The following is a 24,580-nucleotide window of genomic DNA, read 5'->3' as shown; positions in this document are numbered from 1 at the left end:
CACAGCAAGGTCAGAGCAGTGTCACAGCAAAGACAGAGCAATGTCACAGCAAGGACAGAGCAATGTCACAGCAAGGACAGAGCAATGTCACAGCAATGTCACAGCAAGGACAGAGCAATGTCACAGCAAGGACACAGCAATGTCACAGCAAGGACACAGCAATGTCACAGCAAGGTCAGAGCAATGTCACAGCAAGGACAGAGCAATGTCACAGCAAGGACATAGCAATGTCACAGCAAGTACAGAGCAAAGTCACAGCAAGGACAGAGCAATGTCACAGCAAGGACAGAGCAATGTCACAGCAAGGACAGAGCAATGTCACAGCAAGGACACAGCAATGTCACAGCAAGGACACAGCAAAGTCACAGCAAGGAGAGCAGGTTAGAGGCCACCGGGACTTCAGGCGAGAAAGGCCCGTGACCTGAGTCGGGGTGAAAGCAGTGGAGGGAGGGAAGTGGCCCAGATCCTGGTGTACATGAAGGTTCCACATGGCTCGCTGATGAAATGGACGCAGGACGTGAGAGAAGGGAAGGACACAAGGATGACACTGCGGTTTTGGCCGGAGCAGCTGGAAGGACGTTGTCACCAGGAGCTGAACTGGGACAGACGGCTGGCCGTGGACCGAGGGGTAAGGCCCAGAGCTCCGTATTAAACACGTGAAGCTTGCGGTGCCCGGTGCACAGGTAACGTCTTCCAGCACATCCTCAGCGTATCAAGTGCAGTGACTCAAAACAGACGCAGGATTAGTGACAGGAAATCGCAGTTATCAGTTAAATAGCTGTCATGGTTATGTATTTACTTTGATGGGATTTAGATTGTTTTCCTCAAACTAGTGTCTAAACGGGAGGAGAAGTCCATCGTTCCAAACACTGCCTGCCCTGGAAGAGCACAGCCGAGGTCCCAGGCACCTTGTCCACGTGAGATGCGCAAACACAGGCAGCTCAGGGAGGACATAACTGGGTGAAGTTTCACCACAGGGGTTGGGAGAGCTCCTCCTCACCGCCTGGCAGCCTCCTGCCTCCTCTCCCTCGGAAGTGGGGCCGTCACAGGGGCTGCCCGTGGCTGTGACACCAGTGTCTGCTCCAAATGGCAGCACAGCTTGGGTCCAGGGAGGACAGACATTTCTTCAAACACCCTGTGTTCTTCGGAGCAGTCCGTTTATTTGCCTGCAGTTACACGTAACAGTGCACGTGGGGGGAAAGCATGACTTTGGTGGGCACGAAGACGTGAACTTCAGAGCCCAGGATTTCCTGGTCGAATGAACTTGGACAAATCACATAAGCATGTAAGCATTAAAACCCCTCTCTCTCGGGGGAAAGAAGGATTGGGAGTTTGGGGTTAGCAGGTGTAAACTATTATATACAGAATGAATAACCACCAAGGTCCTACTGTAGAGCACAGGGAACTATATTCAATATCCTGTGATAAACCATCATGGGAAAGAATATGAAAAAGAATGCATATATGTGTATAACTGAATCTCTTTGCTATACAGCAGAAATTAACATTGTAAATCAACTATACTTCAATAAAAAAAATTTTTAAAACCCTCTCTTCTAAAATGGGAGCAATAATATAACCCACCTTCCACAGCTGTAGTGAGAGAAAGTGCAAAAGTGTGTTCTAAGCTGCTGAAGCATTTTATATATATATCTGGTGACCGCAGTGCTTGCCATGTCTATATATTCAAAAAAATCAAAGAGCTACATACAAGCTGTGAAACCCTCCCTTTGGCTGAACATACGCTGCTGTTAAATGAAAGGAACACATCTTCAAAACTTCAAGTCTTTTTAATACCAAAAGTCAGTGAAATATCCCCAAATTATGAAAATAGAATGTAAAAACACTGACTTATCTTTTGATAAATGCTATTGTGTAACTTACACATTCTAATTTCTAACTGTATAAAAATATAAAGTATATGAAATGAAAAACTTAAAAAAATCCTCCACTATCCTGAGACAACCACCGCTGGTATTATATTCAGGTTCCTTATGCTTGAAAATAACTGCGTGTATAACACACACCAGATCATAATGCTTTAAAACCTCCTTTAGTGACTTAACTGTTTGATGGACATCTTTTCATGTCAATAAATATACCTTTCTATACCTTGACTACATAAAATTGCATTGGTTAGGCACACTGAAGTTTTAGCAGATATTAAATTCCTTTTATTTTTTCACAAGTCCAAACAAAATGTTGTGATGAACATCTTTGTAGCAGTATTTGTATTTCTATGTAAAAATTCTAGATTTAGAATTAAATTAAATTCTAATTTATTCTAGAATAAATTCCTAGAGAAGAAATTGCTGATTTGCAGGATACGGAGAGTCTAATTTTTCTCATTTTGTCACTAACATTTTATTATGAAACAGCACTGGTCTACAGATTGGAATTTTGAAGCCTCTGATTTAGGGCATTCTAATAAAATATAAATAAATTTTAATTAAATATATAATAAAGGACAAATTAACTCATGCTCTCACTATGCCCTATTCTTTTTCTTCCAACTGAGATAAATCAAATGACATAAGTTTTTGTAATGAACTCAGTTTCTCAGAAACAGTCACCAATTCATAACCGTTAAACAGAATACAAAGTTCTTCTGCACAAAATAGAGAAATGGCCATTTCCCTAGAAATCCCCTAACCATGAGTCAATGCATTCCCTCTTTTCTTTCTCTTGCTGTAATAAAATAAGCGCCTTTATCTTTTAAGCTTTATTTCCTGGGATAATCAGCCCAACATGCTCCCCGGAGGGAGGCTAAGATATAAATTAAACAGCAGTACATGAAAGGAAATAATCGTCTTCTCAAAAATCTCACACTGAATTCCAATAAATTATTCAAAATGCTTAGAATTCCTTATTTACATTTGTCTTAGAAATCTTTGGGAACTCTGGGTCGCCCTTTGGGTCCTTTTCCCCCTGGGGGACGAGTCTTGCCACAAATAACTGAACCCCTATTATGCTCCAAGCACTTTTCTGAGCAGTTTTAATATATGAATGAACGAAACAGATGAAGATTCCTGCCTTCAAAGAGCTTTACATTTTAGCAGATGGAAACAAACAACAAGCATTTATCATTATATTCATGTATTATCATATTTATATATTATTATGTTTACATAATATATATGCACATTTTATAATTTATTACGAGGTGATAAATGCTACAAAAGAAAGGAGATCAGGATAAACGGGTGAGGGGAGGGCGAAGGAGGAGGGGCAGGATGCAGGGTTAAGCAGTGACCACAGAGGCTTCCTGAAGCTACGTCTCAGCAAAGGGTCCAAAGGCAACACTTACGTCTGGGACCTCATCTCTCTGGACCCAACACACGTCTTTCTGCAGCCCCTTCTTCAGATTCTTCCCTTTTCGGGGTAAAAGCTAACTGGAGATATTGCAAACACTTTACTGACCACTGGTCTGCTCCATTACACTGAACAGGAGAATTTACAGAGCCAAAGCAGCCATACCCAAAAAATTAATTTCTGGCAGTATGGCCATTGAAGCCAGTAGACATTTTGAGTGAATGTCTCTCAATTCTCAACACTGCTTTTCTTCTAACTTTGAGGTAAACTTAGGTTCGTTCAGACTCCTTGCTGGCAAATGTTTTGGCCTCCAGAGAGCACAGACGTGATAATAATCTCTCAGCTCTACCTGTTCTTTGAGGGAAGAAAATGTTTTTTCACCAGCTACCTGAGATCACAGACGGTGACCAACAAATGAAAGAAAGGTTGGGAAGTAAGCTGCTATTCAGGTCACATAAACACCGCGCATAACTCAGGTAACGTCACCTTACAATTCTCTATCCCTCACTTTGTCACCCCACAACTTTCAAGTTTTTTTTCCTCCTTAAAAGCAAAGTAAAGGATGACTCAAATATATACATACAACATTTCTAACAATATTTGATTTATCTTCTTGATATGTAGAATTCCTTTTATGCTTAGATTACCCAAATTCAGCCATGCACATTGACCAAATTTTCTAGACTCATTCATTATTCAGAATATATTTTCGGGCATCAGTTTTGTTTAGAATGTTGCGTTACACAAGACAATTATATAATTTCCCGTTATATAAATTACATGCGGTTTACATGTGAGGAAAACACAGGCTTCTCTGAGAAACATGATTGAAAATTTTCCCCAAAATGAAACACTTTGGACATGTTTTTCTTTTCCCAATAATTTTTAGCTGACAAAAAAGACCATATCAAGCCATAGGCAAACTGGATTAAAATGTATTCAACGCTGTTCATGTATCAAATGGCAACCGACGAAACACCATCACCAAGCATCTTGGTGTGTGTGATTACACTCTGTTGTTTCCCATCATGACTGTAACAAGCCCCGGATAAACCCAGACGACTAGTCTCCCACTGTTTCCAAATAGTGTGACTGACCGTAGTTTGTGTCATCTTTCCCTGTACACTTAATAACTGTGTTTGGGGTTAAGCATTAGATCTTTCTACTTGCTGCATTACTCCCTGAAAGAGGTCAGCAGACAGTAATAAATATTTAGAGAAGGTTTAGTTCTAAGTTTGCCTAAGTGAGGTGGGGTGAGGTAAAAAGGCAATTTCTTTGACCACCGAGTAAACCCAGATGGAAAGATGCTCAACTGGTTTCATCCCAGGTCACCGTCTTCCCTTGCACATCACGGAGAGGAAGGACCCCACACGCACCGCCCCGAGGACGGGCGCGCCCACCTCTCACAGGCAGAACCGCGCTACCTGGGGCCGCGCTGGTGGCAGAAGAATCTAGGGAGAAGGCCTCCCACATTCAATGTCCCGAGCATCTAACCGACAGTAGTCAGTAGCTGAAGAAGACGAAGGCGGAGGACAAGGAAACGGCGAGTGGAAGAAGCGGGGACAGCGCGAGGAGAGGTTTCCACTCAGCATCCAAACAATTAAACCGAAGTTGCACTTAGTGTGTTGCTTAGCTGATAGAATTTATTACTTCAGATAGCCAAACCCAAACAAGTTCCACCTCTCCCAAGAGCTTTAAAAATAAAGTTCTAACTTTCACCTGGAAACAAAACAAGAAATAACTCTATTCTATATATTTGTAGCCATGAGAAGTATTTGAAAATTGAGTCTGTATACGTGAAAAATGTTCCCAGTAGCAAGCAGTTCATTTCCTACTTACTTTTAGAGATGGCTATTCGTTGGAATTTAAACTGATCATTTATTTACACAAATTACCTTTCCCAAAAGGGTCGCAGATATTTTTATTATGGTGGGGTTTTATGGTTTTGTTTTTTTAATCACTGGTGCCTAACCCAGATGCCTGGATTAGAGCATGCACTCTGTGAATGTGTGCATGTTTGAAAAGAAGTGAATGAATTAATTAAATACATTTCCCTCCACGTGTTTCCAAACTCCCTACCAAAAATCAAACAATCACACGCTACTGGCAGAAGTTCAGAGTTTGTTTTCACACTTGGGAATTTTTTTATGATTTGTTTTTTAAAGTTGTCAGAAATATCCAGGCAGCATTTCTCATAACTCCATACCTAAGGAGATATTCCTTACCTTCAAAATGTGAATGTATAAAACTGAATGCATATTCTGACACTGAGCTCCTGCTATTATACACCTTTCAAGGAAGTTTAGGATACTACAGAGACTGCTGGCTAGTAGGTAAAGAAGCGTCCCAGGGAGGTGTGAAAACGGGAATTCTTAGGTGGGACAGGCTGAACACAGGAGTCTCAAAATAAGGCCTGGTCTCAGGCAGAAAAGATCAACACACGTCAAACGATCAACCTGACCAACGACAGCTCCCAGGGGTGCCGATCCTGTAAAAACCATTATCCCAGCACGTGCTGTATTACAGACAGTATGCAGGTATCGTCGTGACGATAAATCCTAGGATGGTCCATTTTAGTGACAGGTTAAGGACGTTCAGGGCTGGCTTGTGTCCATCTGGTATTAAAATTAAAACCTCCCACCATAATACAAGGCAGTTGCGATGTATGGCACCTAAAAATTAAAACTTTACACTCCTTCATTTGGAGTGGCTGTGAAACGTTAACTACCTCTCAGTTTTCCACAGCACAACCCGACGATTCCCAAACAGTCTGAATCCCCGAAGGAGAGACTAGTTTGGGGGGTTGGGAGGAGAGAGGCCTCCTGCTCGGGCCCCCTTCCATCCAGTTGGTGGCGGTCAGTCCTCTCAAGCCAGCGTCTTCACTCATCCAAGCCCTAGAAACGGTGACCGTCACGTTCTCACAAGTGACATGGATTTAGGCAAAGGACCACTCTGCATACATAACGGTATTTTTCTTCTGACTGTGTCCAGCTTGCCACGAGACAGCCTCACGAGTAAACTGCCCCAGTTCCGGAAACACAATCACAAACACTTCAAAGGCGCGCTCGGCGGCAGCTCCATCAGACATGAGTCCCTCAGCCCTGTGTGTCCTTTACCCTGAACTCGGCTCACGAGCACAGCGGCCCAGAGCGCTTCCAAAACTACACGAACTGCTCAGAATTTCCGAGGCTCTGATTTTCTTTAGTAGCGGTCCTGTTCCTGAATAAAACCACCTGTAAAAATATAACAGCCACGAGCACCTGGCAAGTGCGTGAAAAGTACAGGAAAACAGAAACAAAGATGGTAGTAGTAACACACATATACGTTGCCCATTTCCATGCTAAATTGCCTTTGGAAAATCGGAAAGGAGAAGCTCCTTAAGTCCTTGTTTGGGGAAAAGCACACGATATGATCATTACAAGCCTATCTGGGTCCAAATCTCTGCTCTGATGATTAACAAACGAGTGGCTTGAGGCAGGCGTTTAAAGTCCTGAAGACTCAGTTCCCTTATTTATGAAATAAGAATAATGAACGAATCTATCTTCTATGGTGGATGTGAGGATTAGGTGAGTTAACAAGTACAAAGCTTTTAGGACCACTACTGCGGAACATATGTAAGTGTCCAACACGTATGAGCAGCTACATTCAACACTGAAGGCCCTGGCGAGCATTCTCATCTGGTTTTTAAATTTAACTTCAGCATCACAAACGTCTACTTACAGTCTATGATACTGACTTTAAACAGCATCTTTGAGACACTTGCTAAAGGATTCAATCTTGCCCTGAATCCAACCCAGTAAGTGTCTTGGGGTTTATGAAATTGGTAATCCAACAGCAGTGTTCTTAGTCCTTTTTATTATGTCCATGTGTGAACGCTGACCCTCCCAAAAAGAGACGTTATAATTTACTGCTACATCTTCTGCCTTTGTTAATAGCAGAAATGCCCATTTCAACGGAGCTTATATTTTATTAAACAGTAGTTGAAGATGTCACCATTCTGGCATAATAAATCCTGGTTACAGAAATAAAATATTAAGTGTGATGAATATGCACGTACTCTATTCTCTGGAGATTAAAAAATGAAAGATAATTCATATACATATTATAGATAGATAGATACAGAGAGAAAGAAGGCTTCTGATAGTTACAGATGCTAGACTTCAGTGAGATAAGACAGCTATTCATCAGATAATACTACAATTAAGTATTATAAACTTGTGCATGGGCTATGAAGAAAAAGTACAGCTGTGGAGGTGAAAGAAGTCTTCCCTTAAGAAGTAAGATTTGTCTTGCCATCTCAAAGCTCGGAAGTACTTCCATGTGCAGGACAGAGCGGGGCGTGCGGAGAGAGACCCTACTGACCACAGGCGTCCCCCTCCTGGAAGGGAAAGGCCAGCCTGGCTGAGGAACTGACCCCCGGCCCATGAGGGTGCTGAGAGCAAGCGGGCTGTGGGGACTGAAAGGTCCCACGTTTGGGTGATCTGAAGACTGACCACCAAGACTTTCAACAGAGGAACAACGTAGTATTTCAGGACTCGGCAACAAAGGGAGGGATTTCCCTGGGGGCGCAGTGGGTAAGACTCCGCGCTCCAACGCAGGGGGCCCGGGTTCCATCCCTGGTCAGGGAACTAGATGCCACACGCACGCCGCAACTAAGAGCCCGCATGCCGCAACTAAGACCTGGCGCAGCCAAATAAATAAATAAGTAAATAATTTAAAAAACAACAACAAAGGGCAATACATCAGGATACCCAACACAACCAAAGGCCGCGAATACAACAAGAAGGAACAATACATACATCAGAACGTCTCCCTTCTACCTGGAGTAGACACCTCTCACCTCAGTGTCACTGCAGAAAAAGCTGCTTCTCTTGGCCGGACATAAACTGAGAAACCGCTCCCCACCCTCCCCACCCCCGTTTCCTCTTTAATGAACAGAGAGGCAAAGCAGTGATGGAAAAGCCCCCAGGCCCCACGTCTTGGCAGGTGTCAGCCTCCGAGCCGGGCCGATTCTAGAGTTTTCCTTAGGTGTGTTTTCCTGGTGATGTCTGCACAGTATCGACTCCCGCTTATCACTTTCCAACACACTGATGAGAAACGTTTGCTAGCTTCTCACTCTGGAGAGAGGTGAGGGTGGGAAGGACAGCGCTCATGGCTACCAGGACCAATGTCTAGTCAACGTTCGCCGAAAGCAGGTCTGGGAATGAGGGTAGAGAAGACAGATCCTCTGCTTTCTCCTCTGGGGCTCACTGTAATGGACAAAGCTCCTCCTCTGACACCTTATTAAGTAACATGTGTCTATGATTTTCTTATTTCACAAAGATGGTCAAATGCAAGGAAAACGAAGACCCAGCTTGATATCTGGGGGATACTTCAGACCATCAAGGAGAAGCCCTGAGATGAGGGTGTGAGCTGGCTGACCGCCCAGGCTCCTGACTGCTCATAACACGGTCCGGGTTCTGGGTGAGCCCCGGGCCCCTGGGGGGGTCACGAGACGGGGTTTGCACTGGGCATCGAGTTCCACGGGCACAGGCGGCTTCAAGCACACACTGGGCCCCCTCCTTCTTTCAGGCTAACCGTCAGGTCTTTCTACAGAAGAAGGTCCTGGTCTTTTAAACAATTATCTAGTTTACCTATTTTTTTAATTTATGCATTCATTTGTTTATTTGTACTGAGGAAGTTTCTGGGTATGAAAATTAATACGGTTTCACATTTGTACAGTATGTAACTACATTAGTTCCTATTTTTATCTTAAAAGGAGCAGTTGGGCTTCCCTGGTGGCGCAGTGGTTTAAGAATCCGCCTGCCAATGCAGGGGACACGGGTTCGAGCCCTGGTCCGGGAAGATCCCACATGCCGCGGAGCAACTAAGCCCATGCGCCACAACTACTGAGCCTGCGCTCTAGAGCCCGCGAGCCACAACTACTGAGCCCGTGTGCCACAACTACTGAAGCCAATGCTCCGTGCTCCACAACGAGAAGCCACCGCAATGAGAAGCCCGTGCACCACAACGAAGAGTAGCCCCCGCTCGCTGCAACTAGAGAAAAAGCCCGCATGCAACAACAAAGACCAAACGCAGCCAAAAATAAATAAATATAAGTTAAAAAAAAAAAGAGCAGTAAACCTGCCATCGGAAGAGCAGAGCTGGAGTGCTGAGTCTTCAGCTTCCTGATATCATTTAACCTCTTACAGACTCAACTTCATCATTAAAAAAAAAGCACTGAGCCCACTTATATGTGGAAACTAAAACACAAACTCAGAGAAATGGAGTAAAGTGGTTAGCAGGGGTTGGGAGGAGGGAAAACAGGGCGGCATTGCTCAGAGGGTACAACCAGCTACAAGACGAACAAGTCTGGGGATCAGCAGTGCAGCATGGCGATTGTAGCTGATCCTGTATCACACACTCAAATGCTGCTAAGAGAGGAGGTCTAGGGACTTCCCTGGCCGTCCAGTGGTTAATACTCTGCACTCCCAATGCAGGGGGCACGGGTTCAATCCCTGGTCGGGGAATTAAGTTTTCCCACATGCCACGAGTGTGGCCTAAAACAAAATTTTAAAATAAGTAAAAAATAAAGGAGTAGCTACAATGAGCATATTTAAAAAGAGAGAGAGAGAGAGAGAGAGAGTAGGTCAAACTTTCTCATCACAAAAAAAAGTAACTGCGTGACAGGATGGAGGAGATTAGCTAATACTACGGTGGGAATCATTCTGCAATTTACAAGTATATCTAATCCATACATCACACACCTTAAACTTACACAATGTTATGAGCCAATTACATCTCAATAAAGCTGGGGAAAAAATTGAGGTAGAAAGGCCTTTCTTATTTCAAATGGGTATTGTGGCACTCATGTGAAATTAGAGAGGAAAGGACTTTGGAAATTTTAAACAGCTTTTATAATAAAAAGTACTGTTAATATTTTAAAACCTACTTGAGCAAGAATATAGGAAGGTATAGAAATTTAATTATATCGCCTCAGGAATAGGAAAATCTGATTAAAACATGGCGAAATGTGGTCCACTATTTGGTTTTAATTTGTTTTGACAAAATGAATATTAAGAGCATATGGAAGCAACCTAAGTGTCCATTAACAGAGGAATGGATAAAGAAGATACGGTAGGTATAGACAATGGAATATTACTCAGCCGTGAAAAAGAATGGAATACTGCCATTTGCAACAACATGGATGGACCTGGCGGGTATTAGGCTTAGTGAAATAATTCACTACAGAAAATGAAAGACAAATACTGTATGTTATCACTTATATATGGGATCTAAAAAATGAGACAAACTAATTAATGTTTTTTAAAAAGAGCATATGCTGCATCTTCAAAAAAACAAACAGGAATTGGAGGAGGGGAGGCTAGAAGAATACAATGTAGGATGGATTCCAAAGTAGAGCTTGAGCAGAAAAAGAGCATCGTGAAAGGAAGTCTTCCTGTAATGTGCAGAAGGGGGAGAAGTGGGATGAGTCAGACGCAGAGAACCTGCTGGGGGCCATCAGAGTAAGAAGGGAACGTGCTCAGAGCCGGGAAGGAAGAACCTGAGCATCTCAGGGGCACCTCGCAGGCGAAGGACAGGTACCGGCTGCACGGCGTGGAGAAAGTAGCAAAGGGAGTGAAATGACCAGAAGTCACTACCTGTCCTAGAGTGATGAGTGCACACTTAGAGGGACGTGGCATGCGGATTCAACGGATTACTCTTACGTAGGTGGAGCTGGGGAAGGGACGAGCTGAAAAACTCTGCCTCTAGAGTGAAAACTGTTAACAGCTACCATTTATCTAACAGTTACTTATGAAGACCTGTGTTGAGCACTTTACAGGCATCATTCAACACATGACAACCCTATGAAGTAGTTATTGTTTCCTTATAGAGCTGAGTCTTGGAAAGTTTAGGCAACTGGGAAAGTCACATAACTAGCTTACAGCCATGCATTTGCTTATATGAACTATAATGATTAATTCGTGATTAGCAAATTCAAGTAGATGCATTAATTTCAAAACTGGAAGATCAGAATATGCTATCCAACAGCCAAATGCTTCCACGTTTGAGCTACAGGCAGAAAAATCAAGATATAATAAGATTAGAAATATCCTGATATCTCTAGACTCTATTTGAAAGCAAGGATTATGTCACACACTTTTCCATCCTCATTGCCCGAACACTAGACTGTGCTCCTTAAAAATAAGCTTAACTAGAGAATGAAAGTAGGTTTGAATCACTGAATGAAAAAGTACGCTGCCCTGCTATAGATAAATCTCACAACACATACCAAACATGTCTGCGTTCTTTACACAGGGAAGTAATCATCTTCCTGGCGGCCTTCTAAAGGAACATATTCCAATATATATCAACTAACAGTGTCATTACTTCACTTCCAAATCACGTACCAAGATTCTGGACCCAGTAATTTGATGCAACGTTAGCGTAGCCAGGGCCGATGGGAGGGTGACAGAGATGGTTATTAAATCAAGTATTTAGGTGCTTTTCTAATATGTGTATCCTGACTTGATGTTTTTCCTGAAATGGCGATTGATATTTCTCATCCCTTAGGACCCGTGGCTTCCAGAAAAGGCCATCTCAAAACTGAAAGGAAGCCAACAAAACAAGATCTGAGGTAGATTCAGAGGTCTCTTTGACTTTTTTACATGTATTTATGGTCTAGATCAGAGGGGCAAACTACAGTCTCTGGGTCAAATCTCACCCACCACTGGTTTCCGCTGTTTGGGGATCTAAGAATGGCTTTTACATTTTTTAAGTGGTTACACTTCAATGGTTATACAGGTATGCATAATATCATCAATATTGACTCGTGGCCTGCAGCACCTAAAATATTTACTATTCAGCCCTTTAAGGGAAAGTTTGCTGACCCTCAGTTTTGACAATTTTTCATTTTCTTACAAAGAGGAATTTAAATAAAACTGTTGTGAAATGGTTATATTGTTGGTAATAGTGTACGTGGATACGGAGTTTACAATGAAGCATTTCTGGCTCTAACCCACTTAGAATTTTCTGTCTGGAATCTGTTACTTAGGATTTTACTTGTCCTTAAATGTTTGGTATACTTTCTGAAGAAGGAAGGATGGCCACTTCCTCCTAAACCAAAGAAGTATTATACGAAATTTTATAAACATCAATTTAGACAGTTTCTCACAGAGCAAAAAGGAAGCTAGAGGAGTCTGGAATTTACTGAGACAAAAAAGTTTTTTTTCATATATTCAGTTTCCATAAAAAGGTAAGCCTGAAAGTATCCTGGACCAGTGACCGCAGCAACCCTCCCTGGAGCAGATGGTGAGGTCAGAGGAGGACTCAGAATCTCCCAGGGAGCATTTTAAACTTAAACCCTGCCAACCTCCCCCGTCCTGCCCCACGCGGTGAGCACCTCTGTGGAGCTAAGCAAGTACTCTTCCCGGGAGCACACAGTGACCCCTCAGGGGTCCTCACAGCGAGCCGCTCTAAGGTCCTCCACGCAGAAAGCTCAGCAAGGTTCTCTCGTCCAGATACTAAACCGCATCCAAGACAAGATGGGCTCCACCAAGAGGGACGCTGAGACAAAAGAGAATCAAACTTAACACCCGGGCTGCCAACACTAGTATAACTAACAGCATTTCTCTTGCAGGGGCACACAATCCTTGAGGTCATTTTGTAGGAAAAAGATCCATATGATTTGCTTCACGTTTTGTATGATTTAAATTATTAGCACTTAAACAGATGAAGGATACTGCTTGATGCTACTTAAAAATAAATTCGTGAGTTAGACAATATTGATGTTTAATTGAAAATTAATACATTTTTTAAAAGGAAAATGCAACAACATTCTTAGCGTGATTTGGTAGAGTTAAGTTCTCACATCGAGGGGATTTGTAAATTTTTAGATATTTTTGACCTTCTCTGTGGAAAATACGGCCAATGTAAACAAATCACTCGATACTTCAATTTTTAAATTTCCGACACATTTCCCTATGAGGTATTACTTTTCATTTCTGTATTTGACAGTGATTGAAACTGATAATGGGTAAGACACGCGTTCTAAATCCAATAAACATACATCAGACTGTTTCACCACAACAGCCATCCTGTGCTCTCAAAATTCTAAACATATTCACTGCCATCGCACATCCACCGGGAAGTATGGGGATTTCTAGCTTACAGATGAGACATTACCACGTGGGAGATATACATGGCGCTTTCATACATTCACAGAGAAAGCGGCTTAAAAACAATCCTACACTGAGGTTACACCGTTTAACATCTTACTTTTGATGCCTGCCTTCTCTATAACTCTGTCTACCAAGAAACATAAAAATTATGAAGGTATTAATAAGGTGGATAGAAAGTTCAAATCCCAAAGTAAGCTTTAGGGCCTCGATTCTCATTCGCTTGAACCACATAACTCTCAAATCCCCACTTCTCTTTATAGTATATAGATGTGCTCCGTGGGCAACCTAAGTGGGTCATGGAACCTGAAACAATGCTCAAGGGTACAGACCCGAGGCGGGGGGATGTTGCATTCTACTGCTTAATATTTAATCCGGGGCATTTCCACGGAAACAGATCTGTAGAAGAAATCACTACCGCGGAACTGCACGATAGAGGCTGTTAGCATTCACTGCCACTAACTATCATATGTCTAGCAGCGAACAGCATAAAGCATCACCTACTTGACCTAACAGAAGGAAATCGGTGAGCACAGGCAGTGAGAGTGAATAACAGCAAGGTGTGCTCTGCCCACCGGGGAAAACACCCTCTCTCCCTCTGGCTGCCTGTGGCGGTCGCACTGCTGTCCCAGGATGCAAATCCAGAGAGAACTGGGTGTCGGTGTGGCGACTCGGCTGCGGTCATGCATACACGTTACACGCGAATTTCACCAGCGTGAGAGGGACAAAAGGAGAGAGCGCGGCTGGGCTGCAACGCTCAGGGGTCCGCAGGGGCGATGCCCCGGTCGCTGCGGCAGGTCTGAACTCCCGCGGTTGCGGTATTTCCGCGCACGTGCAGGGCTCTGGGCTCGCAGCTCTGGACAGAAAGTAGAGGGCCCTCCTACCGCTGGCAGCCTTCACCACGGCACAAACCAGACGTAAAGACGCGGGGGGCGGGAGAGGTGTCCCCCCGTTTCAGAGGGAAAAACGCGCTCGGCTCACAGCTGCTCCGAAGGGAGCGTCCGCACCCGGAAAGGCGTCCCTGCCGCGCGTGCCCGCGACGTGTGCGAAGGGCCGCCAGCCGGTCTCGCTCCGCTTGCGAGGCCCCCGCCGTCCCCGCCGCCCCTCCGCGTGGCAGCCGCCGGGCCGCGGGCAGCGCGTTCCCACGCCCGCCGGGGCGGAGGCCGCGCGGCCCCCGGGCTCCTTCCCGCCCACCCCCCCACGGCCGGCTGGAAGCGTGGGAGCGCGGCGGCCCCGGGCAGGAAGCGGGGCGGCGGGCGCGCACTTACTTGATGTCCTCCCACACCTCCGGGCCGTAGTTGCGGATCACCAGCAGCTCCAGCGCGTGATTCACGAAGCCGTACTGCGGGGTCGGGGAGAGCCGAGCGTCAGGGACCGGCAGCGGGGCAAGGCGCCCGGGGGCCCGGCGGCCCCGCCGCGCCCGCTACCCGCTTCCCCGCCCCCCGCGTCTGCCTCCTCGGCGGCCGCTCGGCCGGGGGTCGCGGGCGCGGAGGAGGGGCGGCCCTGGCGCCGGCCGCGCGCAGAGCCCTTCGGTCCCCGTGCTCCCCACCCCCCGGCCGCCGACACGGGCTGGGCCTCCGGAGGGCACGCGAGCCCGGCCCCTCCCCGGCCGCCCCCCGCCTCGGCCGCGCGCCCCCTGCCCCAGCTCGGCAGGCCGCGCGCGGTGCGGACCCCGGGAAGCCGGGCACCGGCCGCCCGCGCCGCGACCCTGGCCGTTCCGGTCTGCCGGCTCCGGACGCCGGCGAGCCGCCAGGCTGCCCCGGGCCCCGCGCGTCCGCGGCGCTCGGCCGGTCCCCTCGGCGGCCAGGCCCCACCGGCCGGCGGGACGCGCGGCCCGGGCGCCGAGAGCACTCACCATGGTGTCCGCGCCCGCCCGGCCGAGCGACCCAGGCGGCGGCGCCCGGCCCGGCGCGCCCCGATGCCCCTCCCGCAGCGCCCGCGCGCCGAGCCCCCGGCTGCCCCCGCCCCCCGCCTGCCGACCAATCCGCGGCCGCGCAGCGCAGGGAGCTCGGCGGCTGCGGTGCCGCCCCGCCCGTTGACGAGCTTTCGTTTGAGGCCGCGGCAGGGACGGCGGAGCAGCCGCAGCGGCTCCGCGCACCAGTTCTGGGGCGGGAGGTGCAGGCGCTGCGTCCTCCCACCAAACGTATTCTTCAGCAGAGGTCTGCCCCGGGGCGTGGGGGGGGGGGGGAAGCACCGACTAATAAGGAGGGGTGTGTGTGTGTGTGCGTGTGTGTGTGTGTGTGCGCGCAGACTAAGGAGGGGTGTGTGTGTGTGCGTGTGCAGACCAACGGGAGGGTGTGTGTGCGTGTGTCTATCTTGCAACGCACACGCCTCGAGAGGAACGCGCCCTCGTGCTCGGCATCCTCCTGTTCAGCTGCAGATAGACGTTTCCTCTGTGGCTTGTTCGCTCAACGTCGTTTATGGCAAACTGAAAGCTAGTAAGACTGCGCTCATCACGTTTCACTTTTCGTCCATGAGACTAGTTGAGAGAGCTAAAATTTTCAGTAACACAGTTTGGATGAGCATCGTGTCAACCAGATCTGCCCGTTACTCAACCGCCCTGCCAGGTCCGGGGGGCGCTGGACTCCATCCGGGTGGGACACCTGACCCCGCACCACAGCCAGGGGCCACGACTCCAGGGAGCCCGCAGCTGGCCACGATTCGGCCTGTGTTGCTCTTTCTCCGAGGGAACTGCTGAACTGGAAAAGGCCGGGTACCGAACGAGCAGACTTTTAATTAATCTACTTCCGGTCTCCGTTCTACCAGGCACTTAGGTTAGTTAATGCCCCGAGCTCCACCGCGGGGAGATGACCGAGCAGGAACTGTCTGCTGGTTAACACTCCGTGCCCGCGGTGCGTGGACGCGGTTGACCAGCGTTAGGTCAAGAGTGAGGAAGGAAAGGCAAGCCGTGTTTCCAGGCACCAGTCTCAGTGGAGCCAAGAAGCCAGGATGAGATTCTATGATGGGAAGAGAGAAAAATGTCAAAGCAATAAAAATTGTACTGGCTTCTGTACCCAGAGACGGATGTTGAAACGTAATTGATACAGAAATGCTATATAGCAGACAAATAAGACAACAACCTATAAAAGTACTCATTTCTATCACTAATGGTGGAATTTTTTAATAAATTAGAGGCTTTCATACCTTATATAATTATTAAAATATTAAACTGTTATTTAACATTAACTACAAATTTTTAACCATTAAAATAGCCCATTACTCTATGCAATCATAAAAAAGCTAGATACATAATGATACAGAAAGATGCATTGTTGAATAAACACGTGGCACATGTATGTAATCACCTTCAATTTTGTTATATATAAAGTCATTGTGTAGAGTAAGGTGCTATTTGGATAATAAGAACACACACATTGCTATGAACATAGCCTTCTGGGAGGATGCCTAGGAGAGCTTTGAGATGACTATTGTCTGTAATTGGAACCAGTGGCTGGAGGAACCAAGAGTTTTACTTTTTGATCATGACCTTCTGTACCTCTTTATTTTTTTCTACGCAGATATAATATTTTATTAAAAAAAATTTTTTTGGAGTATAGTTGATTTACAATGTTCTGTTAGTTTCAGGTGTACAGCAAAGGGAATCAGTTACACATATACATATATCCACTCTTTTTTAGGTTCTTTTCCCATACAGGCCATTGCAGGGTATTGAGTAGAGTTCCCTGTGCTATACAGTAGGTTCTTATTAGTTACCTGTTTTATATATAGTAGTGTGTATATGTCAATCCCAATCTCCCAACGTATCCCTCCCCCTCCCTTACCCCCAGTACCCATGAGTTTATTTTCTACATCTGTAACTCTCCGTTTCGTAGGTAAGTTCATTTGTACCCTTTTTTTATATTCCACATATAAGCGCTATCATATGATATTTGTCTTTCTCTGTCTGACTTACTTCACTCAGTATGATAATCTCTAGGTCCATCCATGTTGCTGCAAATGGCATTATTTCGTTCTTTTTTATGGCTGGGTAATATTCCATTGTATATCTGTACCACATCTTCTTTATCCATTCCTCTGTTGATGGACATTTCGGGTGCTTCCATGTCCTGGCTATTGTCAATAGTGCTGCAGTGAACATTGGGGTGCATGTGTCTTTTTGAATTATGAGAAAAGACAGTCTCTTCAATAGTGGTGCTGGGAAAACTGGACAGCTAATGTAAAAGAATGAAATTAGAACACTCCTTAACACCACACACAAAAATAAACCCAAAACGGATTAACGACCTAAGTGTAAGGCCAGATACTTTAAAACTGTTGAGGAAAACATAGGCAGAACGCTCTCTGACATAAAGTGCAGCAACATCCTTTTTGAGCCACCTCCTAGAGTAATTAAAACAAAAATAAACAAATGAAACCCAGTTAAACTTAAAAAGCTCTTGCAGAGCAACAGAAACCATAAACAAAATGAAAAGACAGCCCTCAGAATGGGAGAAAATATTTGCGAACGTAGCAACCGACAAGGGATTACTCTCCCAAATATACAAACAGCTCATGCAGCTCCATATCAGAAAAACAAACAGCCCCATCAAAGAACGGGTGGAAGATCTAAACAGACGTTTCTCCAAAGAAGACATACAGATGGACAACAGGCCCATGAAAAGATGCTCAACATTGCTGACTATTAGAGAAATGCCAGTCAAAACTACAATGAGGTATCACCTCACACCAGTCAGAATAGCCATCATCAGAGTACGCAGGTGTAATAGTTTCGTAACGTGTTAAAAAGACCTGTTGTTATATCTTGACCTGTCTTCCTCTGAGCAACGGTTGTGTTGTGTCTCAGTCCAGAAGGTGCTGCAGTGGCCTGCACCTTAGACTCTGCAAGTAAAAGGGAGAGAACGTTGCTCTGTCGTGGTGGAAAATGAGGAACGTCCAACTGGAGAAAGATGGGAGAGGAAGTGAGGGATGAGCATCCCTGCCTACTGTTTTCCCTCTCTGAAGTTCACACTTCCGCCCACATGGCCCTTTTTGTCCAACAGCTATTTGCATTTGTCAGTATATTATACTGTTTGCTTTTCTAATTATCTCATAGTCACCTGAGTGTAAAGGAAACTTTGCCAATGTTCCTTTGGCCCACGGATACTATAGAGGATGTGACATTTAGGGAGAGAAGGGAACCTGCCAGCCACGAGAGCCCCAAAGCGGGTCGCCAGGCTTCTGCCAGCGCCCTACCCCCTGTCGCCACTGCTGCCATAGGAGCGGAGCAACCAGGTCACAAGGAGATTGTGCTGTGTTCTCGGAACCAGTCTGTTACTGGGCTCCCTTCTGGACGGCCAAACTGAGGAGAACCAGCTACAGAGGAAAAGGAGGCGCTTGGGGAACAGCTTAGCCTGCCCCGCCCCCGCCCCCGCCCCCGGAGTCAACGCAAACTACTTGAAGATCAGTCTAATGCGTGAAAAATAAATAAGTAAAGAGGCACTATGTGGCTTTCCAAAATGTCAGCTGGAATGACTCACATTTTCAGCTAATAAAAATAAATGCGTTGGGTAAGTTAAACATTAAGCATATTGTAAGCATTGTTCTCAAGGCTTTTCCAGTGATGGGAAGATAACGAACCTTAGGTTGGGGATAAAGAGGAAACCCTGGGGGACTGTTCTCGGGTCTGTGCGTTGTTTTTGAATGCTTTGGTGTTTTGCCAGATTTTTTTCCTACCAGGGAATTAGGGCTTCTATTTTTGGATCATGTCGTAGAGCATCGTGTGCTTTAATTTCAACAATTCCTTATACAATGTTTTGCTTGATATTCATATGCTCCTTTCATCTGTATGGCTCAGAGCCCGATTATTTTTTTTTTTTTTCTTCCGTGAAGCTTTTGCTTCTTAGTGCTGAGTAAGCACAGAGTAATCACCCCTCCTGTGATTTTCACTAATACAGCCACTTCAATACTTACAGCAGAGAATTCAGAATGCTTATGAGCAAAGAGAAAAGTAAGTTCTGGATGACATGTTAGGTGATGGGGTTCTGGACCAACGGAAAAAAGGAGATTCAATAATTCAGATTCTTAAAGAGGTGACGTTCAGATTTCCTTTTAATTTGCAAATTAACTGTGAGTTTAGTCACATGAAAAGGGTATTATTGAATATTAAAAGAAGCACTTTCTGAAGTTACTCTTCTGTACCAAATTCCTTTCAATGTTTATCGTGCCATCAGAATTTATAAACAAACAAAAAAATGCAGTCACACACATATATATGTTCAAGTATATGTATATATATACATGAATATATATATATATATATACACATAAAGTGCTCGAACTCTGTAAATAAATGGCAAGAAATTTAAAGAGAATTTGAAACGATGCTTCGTATTGATGTTGTAATAATTAGAAGCTTAAAGGTAAGGCAACTCATCACCTATATTTATACTGAAATATATGTAATTAAATAAAATATATTTTATTTCTGAGAAAAGCTTATGAAAACAAGATTCAGCTCTCATATGCTTCTGCGGTCAAGCTGATTAAAATAAAAACTCACTGAGCTTACCCTGGCCACAGTCCATACTTACAGACTTTTTTTAATAAAAATAGATCTACCACGAACATGTCAAAGATTCATCTACTTTGAGCTCGGAAAGTTATTTGAAAGGCCATTTAGTAGAAACCTTCTTTCTCTATATCAGGAAAGCTCTATGCATTTTGCTTTGTCAGGGAACAATGAAAATTTTAAATGTCAACCATTTATTTAAGAAGTAATAATTAGCAAAGTAATGAATTATTGTCCTCAGAAGCCCTGGAGGATTTTAAGATTCCCATGAAGCCAGAGCTAAATATACTTTCCTCTTTTCTCACCCACTAGTGGTTGGAATCTAGCACTTAAGCTCTGTGTGTCTTTTTCAAAACAGTCCACAGCATTAAGAAGCCTCTAGATACTGCATTAAACTTTCTAGTCTGTGTTCAGTTACAACTGAGCATTACTGATACAAAAGGAAATAGGGGAGAATGAGAGCCACAAATTCAACTGTTTGAATACCTTACTTTTTATCTTTTCTTAATTGAAAAAGCAAAGAACAAAGTCAGCTATGGGGACAAAATATAGTGTAGTAGTTAATTACACAGATTCTTTAGTCAGACTGCTTGTTTTTCACCATTTAGTAGAGAACTGACATTGAACAAGTCACTATTTTTTGAACCACCGTTTTCTCTCTTATCAAACGGGGAAAATAACAGATCAATACACTCCAGTGTTGAGAAAATTAAAAATATTACCAGCCTCACAGGTGTATTGTGAACAGCAAATGGCTTAATGCAGGTGTGATGCCTGAGCAGTGAGAGGCAGGTCTGAAGAACTCAGAAACTGTTAGATGACAGTGCTTTTGACATCGGCTGTTGCTGTTTCTAGAATCAACCACTACTGTGGCGAAACTCACAGTGTCCACCTCATAGGAATGTGATGTGTCCACGGGCACCAAATGCGCAGTGAAAGGAGCTGACACCTGGGGGTTTGAGGAACCGGATCAGCCCTGCTGGTGTCCTGCCTGGCGAGTTAGCTGGGGTCTGCAATCCCCCATTTTATAGCCATGACCAAAGTGCCTGGCCCACTTTCCTCGGCTAAGGTGCCAGGGGGATCAAAGGAGACCTGTGTGAAAGCGTCTCCCAAACTGTAAAGAACGGCCCACTCTGTCCCTCACTGACTGGAGTTCGTAAGTGAGTGAGCCAAGGACTCATGTCGGAAGCGGTGGGTGACCAGGGACAATCTGACAATCTCTCGGCTGCGTCTACCTTTCATCTCCTGAATTCTGTCATTTTCTCTTTTGTTAAAAATTAAATCCAAACCTAACTAAAAGATACAATAATATTATGAATTTTCTAACAAACATCAGTTAAAAATAGTGAAGAGGAAGCAAATTATCCATTAATCCATTCATATAGAGCATGAGCTTTTTTCCAGAATGGGTGCTTTATTAGCAACGTAAAAAAATTGAAAATTATCCTCTGCTGATGTGATAAAAATCTTCCTCAATTTCACTGACATTTGAAGCAAAATAACTGTGTTGAATGTACCCATTAGTATGTTTATCAAACATATGTACTTATTACAGTGGCACTTAGAATGTATTTTGCAGGATCTTCCTTCACATGACAAAGAACATCAAACCTAAAAATGGGCAGAAGACCTAAACAGACATTTCTCCAAAGAAGTTATACAGATCACCAACAAACACATGAAAGGATGCTCAACATCACTAATCATTAGAGAAATGCAAATCAAAACTACAATGAGGTATCACCTCACACCAGTCAGAACGGCCATCATCAAAAAATCTACAAACAATAAATGCTGGAGAGGGTGTGGAGAAAAGGATACCTTCTTGCACTGTTGGTGGGAGTGTAAACTGATACAGCCGCTATGGGGAACAGTATGGAGGTTCCTTAAAAAACTAAAAATAGAACTCCCATATGACCCAGCAGTCTGACTACTGGGCATATACCCTGAGAAAACCATAATTCAAAAAGAGTCATGTACCAAAATGTTCATTGCAGCTTTATTTACAATAACCAGGTCATGGAGGTAACCTAAGTGTTCATCGACAGATGAATGGATAAAGAAGATGTGGCACATATATACAATGGAATATTACTCAGCCATAAAAAGAAACAAAACTGAGTTATTTGTAGTGAGGTGGATGGACCTAGAGTCTGTCATACTGAGTGAAGTAAGTCAGACACAGAAAAACGAATACTGTATGCTAACACATATATATGGAATCTAAAAAAAAAAAAAAAAAAAAACGTTCTGAAGAACCTAGGGGCAGGACAAGAATAAAGACGCAGATGTAGAGAATGGAGCTGAGGACACGGGGAGGGGGAAGGGTAAACTGGGACGAAGTGAGAGAGTGGCATGGACATATATACACTACCAAATGTAAAATAGATAGCTAGTGGGAAGCAGCCGCATAGCACAGGGAGATCAGCTCGGTGCTTTGTGACCACCTAGAGGGGTGGGATAGGGAGGGTGGGAGGGAGACACAAGAGGGAGGGGATATGGGGATATATGTATATGTATAGCTGATTCACTGTGTTATACAGCAGAAACTAACACACCATTGTAAAGCAATTATACTCCAATAAAGATGTAAAAAAAAAAAAAAAAAAGAGTATTGATATGGAGAGAGTACCCAGGATTTTCTGAGCAGGTCCAGTGTCATCACAAAGGTCCTTATAATAGAGAGGCAGGGGTGTCAAAGCCAGGGAGGATGTGATGGTAGAAGCAGAGGTCAGAGGTGTGGATGGCAGTGGAAAGGTCTCCCACTTGTTCCACATGTCCTGTCACTATGTGCATCTGTCTCTTTTCCCCTGTTGGCTGTGCTGCGATTCACACGTACGTCTCAGTGATGTACCTTATATGTGATGTAGGACAGCCACCCTGGAATGCATAGCCACAGCCTTCTCTGAAAGAAGGATGTTTCCCAGGATTAATTGTCATGGAATTTGGTCTCTCCATCAGTCAGAGTTGTGTATTGCAAGCAACAGAATCTGTGGCTGACTTAAATGTAAAAGAAACTTAGGAATATTGAGAATCATGAGGAAGACTACGAAAATGGTGGGGAAAACGTAAATTATGTGTAATTCTACTCATTTCCTCCTTGAAAGGTGACCCAAAAGAGTCAGTTTTGTTGCATGTACTACATAAGTATGTGGATTGGTGGGGGGGGGGGGGTTCTTTTTTACAAGGATATAGCGTTATTTAATAGTTTTTGGTTTGGGGAGTTCTTTGTGCTGGTAGATGCATTACAGGGTCTAAAGTATTTCCCTGCCTGTCTTTTCACTATCAAAATCCTTGGTCTGTTTCCAAACACTGTTGTTTTTTTTAATCACATTTGAACATCAGGAATATGTAAAGGGAGATGGCTCATCCTGAGAGCTGAGAATGTGATCTGAGAAAGAGCCAGCAGTGAAGCTCGAAGGCTGGGAAAGAAGAGGCGGAGAAGCAGATGAAACTCTTCATCTTGGGGGCAGAGAAAAAACCCAGAGGAAATGAGTCACGTTTCGGGGATGAGCCTGGGAATACAAACCCAAAACTGATTCATCGCGGATTGCGCTGAAGATACGGATTGTACAACTGAGAACAAATGCAGGAAAAAACCCCTGTGGACCCACTGGTCGGCGTTTCTAGATCCTGGTTCTACTGTTTCATCTTTGGTCTGTGGCTTAGTGACCACCCCGTGGCACAGGTTCTTACTGACTGTCACTTTGTCTTCCTGATGGTATGTGGTCCAGCATGGACGGTCTATCTCCTCTGCTCTAGACTCGGGGTACTGGACCAGGCGGATCAGCCCTCTAACCTAGTGAGCCGGGGAGAGAAGCCCAGAAAGCTTGAGGTCCCTCCACCTCCGTGACTGTGGCTGTGACCCAGGAAGCAGGGAACTGCGGGTTGCTGTGCTTACATAGCAAAATCCAAGCGGCTGGAGAGGTATTTGCGGTGAGCAGACCCTGCCATCGGTGGGTAAACACTGGCAGAGTTACCCAGCCCTTTGAGGAGGGCTGCAGGGGGCTCCTGGAATTGAAAACTCTGATTAAAAAGATCTCTTGAGGCGTTTGGTTAAAATGCGGATTCTGGGGCCCCGACCCTGCCGTTCTAATTGACGGGTCTGTGGTTGTTTGCGCGAATCCGCAACTTTACCAAGCACCCCCTTCCTCCAGTGATTCTAAAGCAGGTGGTCCACATTTAGAGGTCCCCTGTCCGGTCCCCAGGGTACGTCTCATGCTCCGTTCTCCTGGCTTCTCTCCCCGGATGCCAAGGTTGGAAAACGAACGGCAGGGACTCCCCCTGGAAAACTGCAAGAGGTCCTCAAGCAGGGCGTATCGGCGACCAGAAAGTTCTGTGCAGACGGCGTCCAGCCCTGGCAGCAGTGAGCTTCTGTTAGCATAGCAGTCGCTTGGCAGGGCCCCTGCTCTTCGTGTGACACTCATCCTGGGAAGACGCTTCGCTCCGCGTGCAGCACAGGCTCCCGACGCGGGAGAGGGAAGGGCATCCAACCCCCTCCGTGGGCGGCGGGTGGGTTTGCCACGTTGCGATCCTCTCACTGTCACCAGCTCTGCGGGTTACACTGCTTCCGGCAGCACTGACGACGGGCCTGGTCTGGCCC

The 24,580-nt window shown here is 45.1% G+C and overlaps 1 protein-coding gene across 1 annotated transcript in view; it reads right to left on the bottom strand.

The window, feature by feature from the left end:
• Window positions 1-15,392, bottom strand: part of GUCY1B1 (guanylate cyclase 1 soluble subunit beta 1) — a 50,208-nt gene extending 34,816 nt beyond the window's left edge. The window contains exons 1-2 of the mRNA XM_068542373.1: window positions 15,325-15,392; window positions 14,738-14,811 (exon numbers count right to left, since the gene is read on the bottom strand). Of these exons, the coding sequence (XP_068398474.1) occupies window positions 14,738-14,811; window positions 15,325-15,327 (77 nt within the window). The 5' untranslated portion in view covers window positions 15,328-15,392. The remainder of the gene's footprint in view (window positions 1-14,737; window positions 14,812-15,324) is intronic.
• Window positions 15,393-24,580: the final 9,188 nt, after the last annotated feature.

Source organism: Eschrichtius robustus, chromosome 4 (genome assembly GCF_028021215.1).
Source record: "Eschrichtius robustus isolate mEscRob2 chromosome 4, mEscRob2.pri, whole genome shotgun sequence".
In the NCBI taxonomy this organism is placed as follows: domain Eukaryota; kingdom Metazoa; phylum Chordata; class Mammalia; order Artiodactyla; family Eschrichtiidae; genus Eschrichtius; species Eschrichtius robustus.
This window is presented reverse-complemented; position numbering and strand designations above follow the sequence as displayed.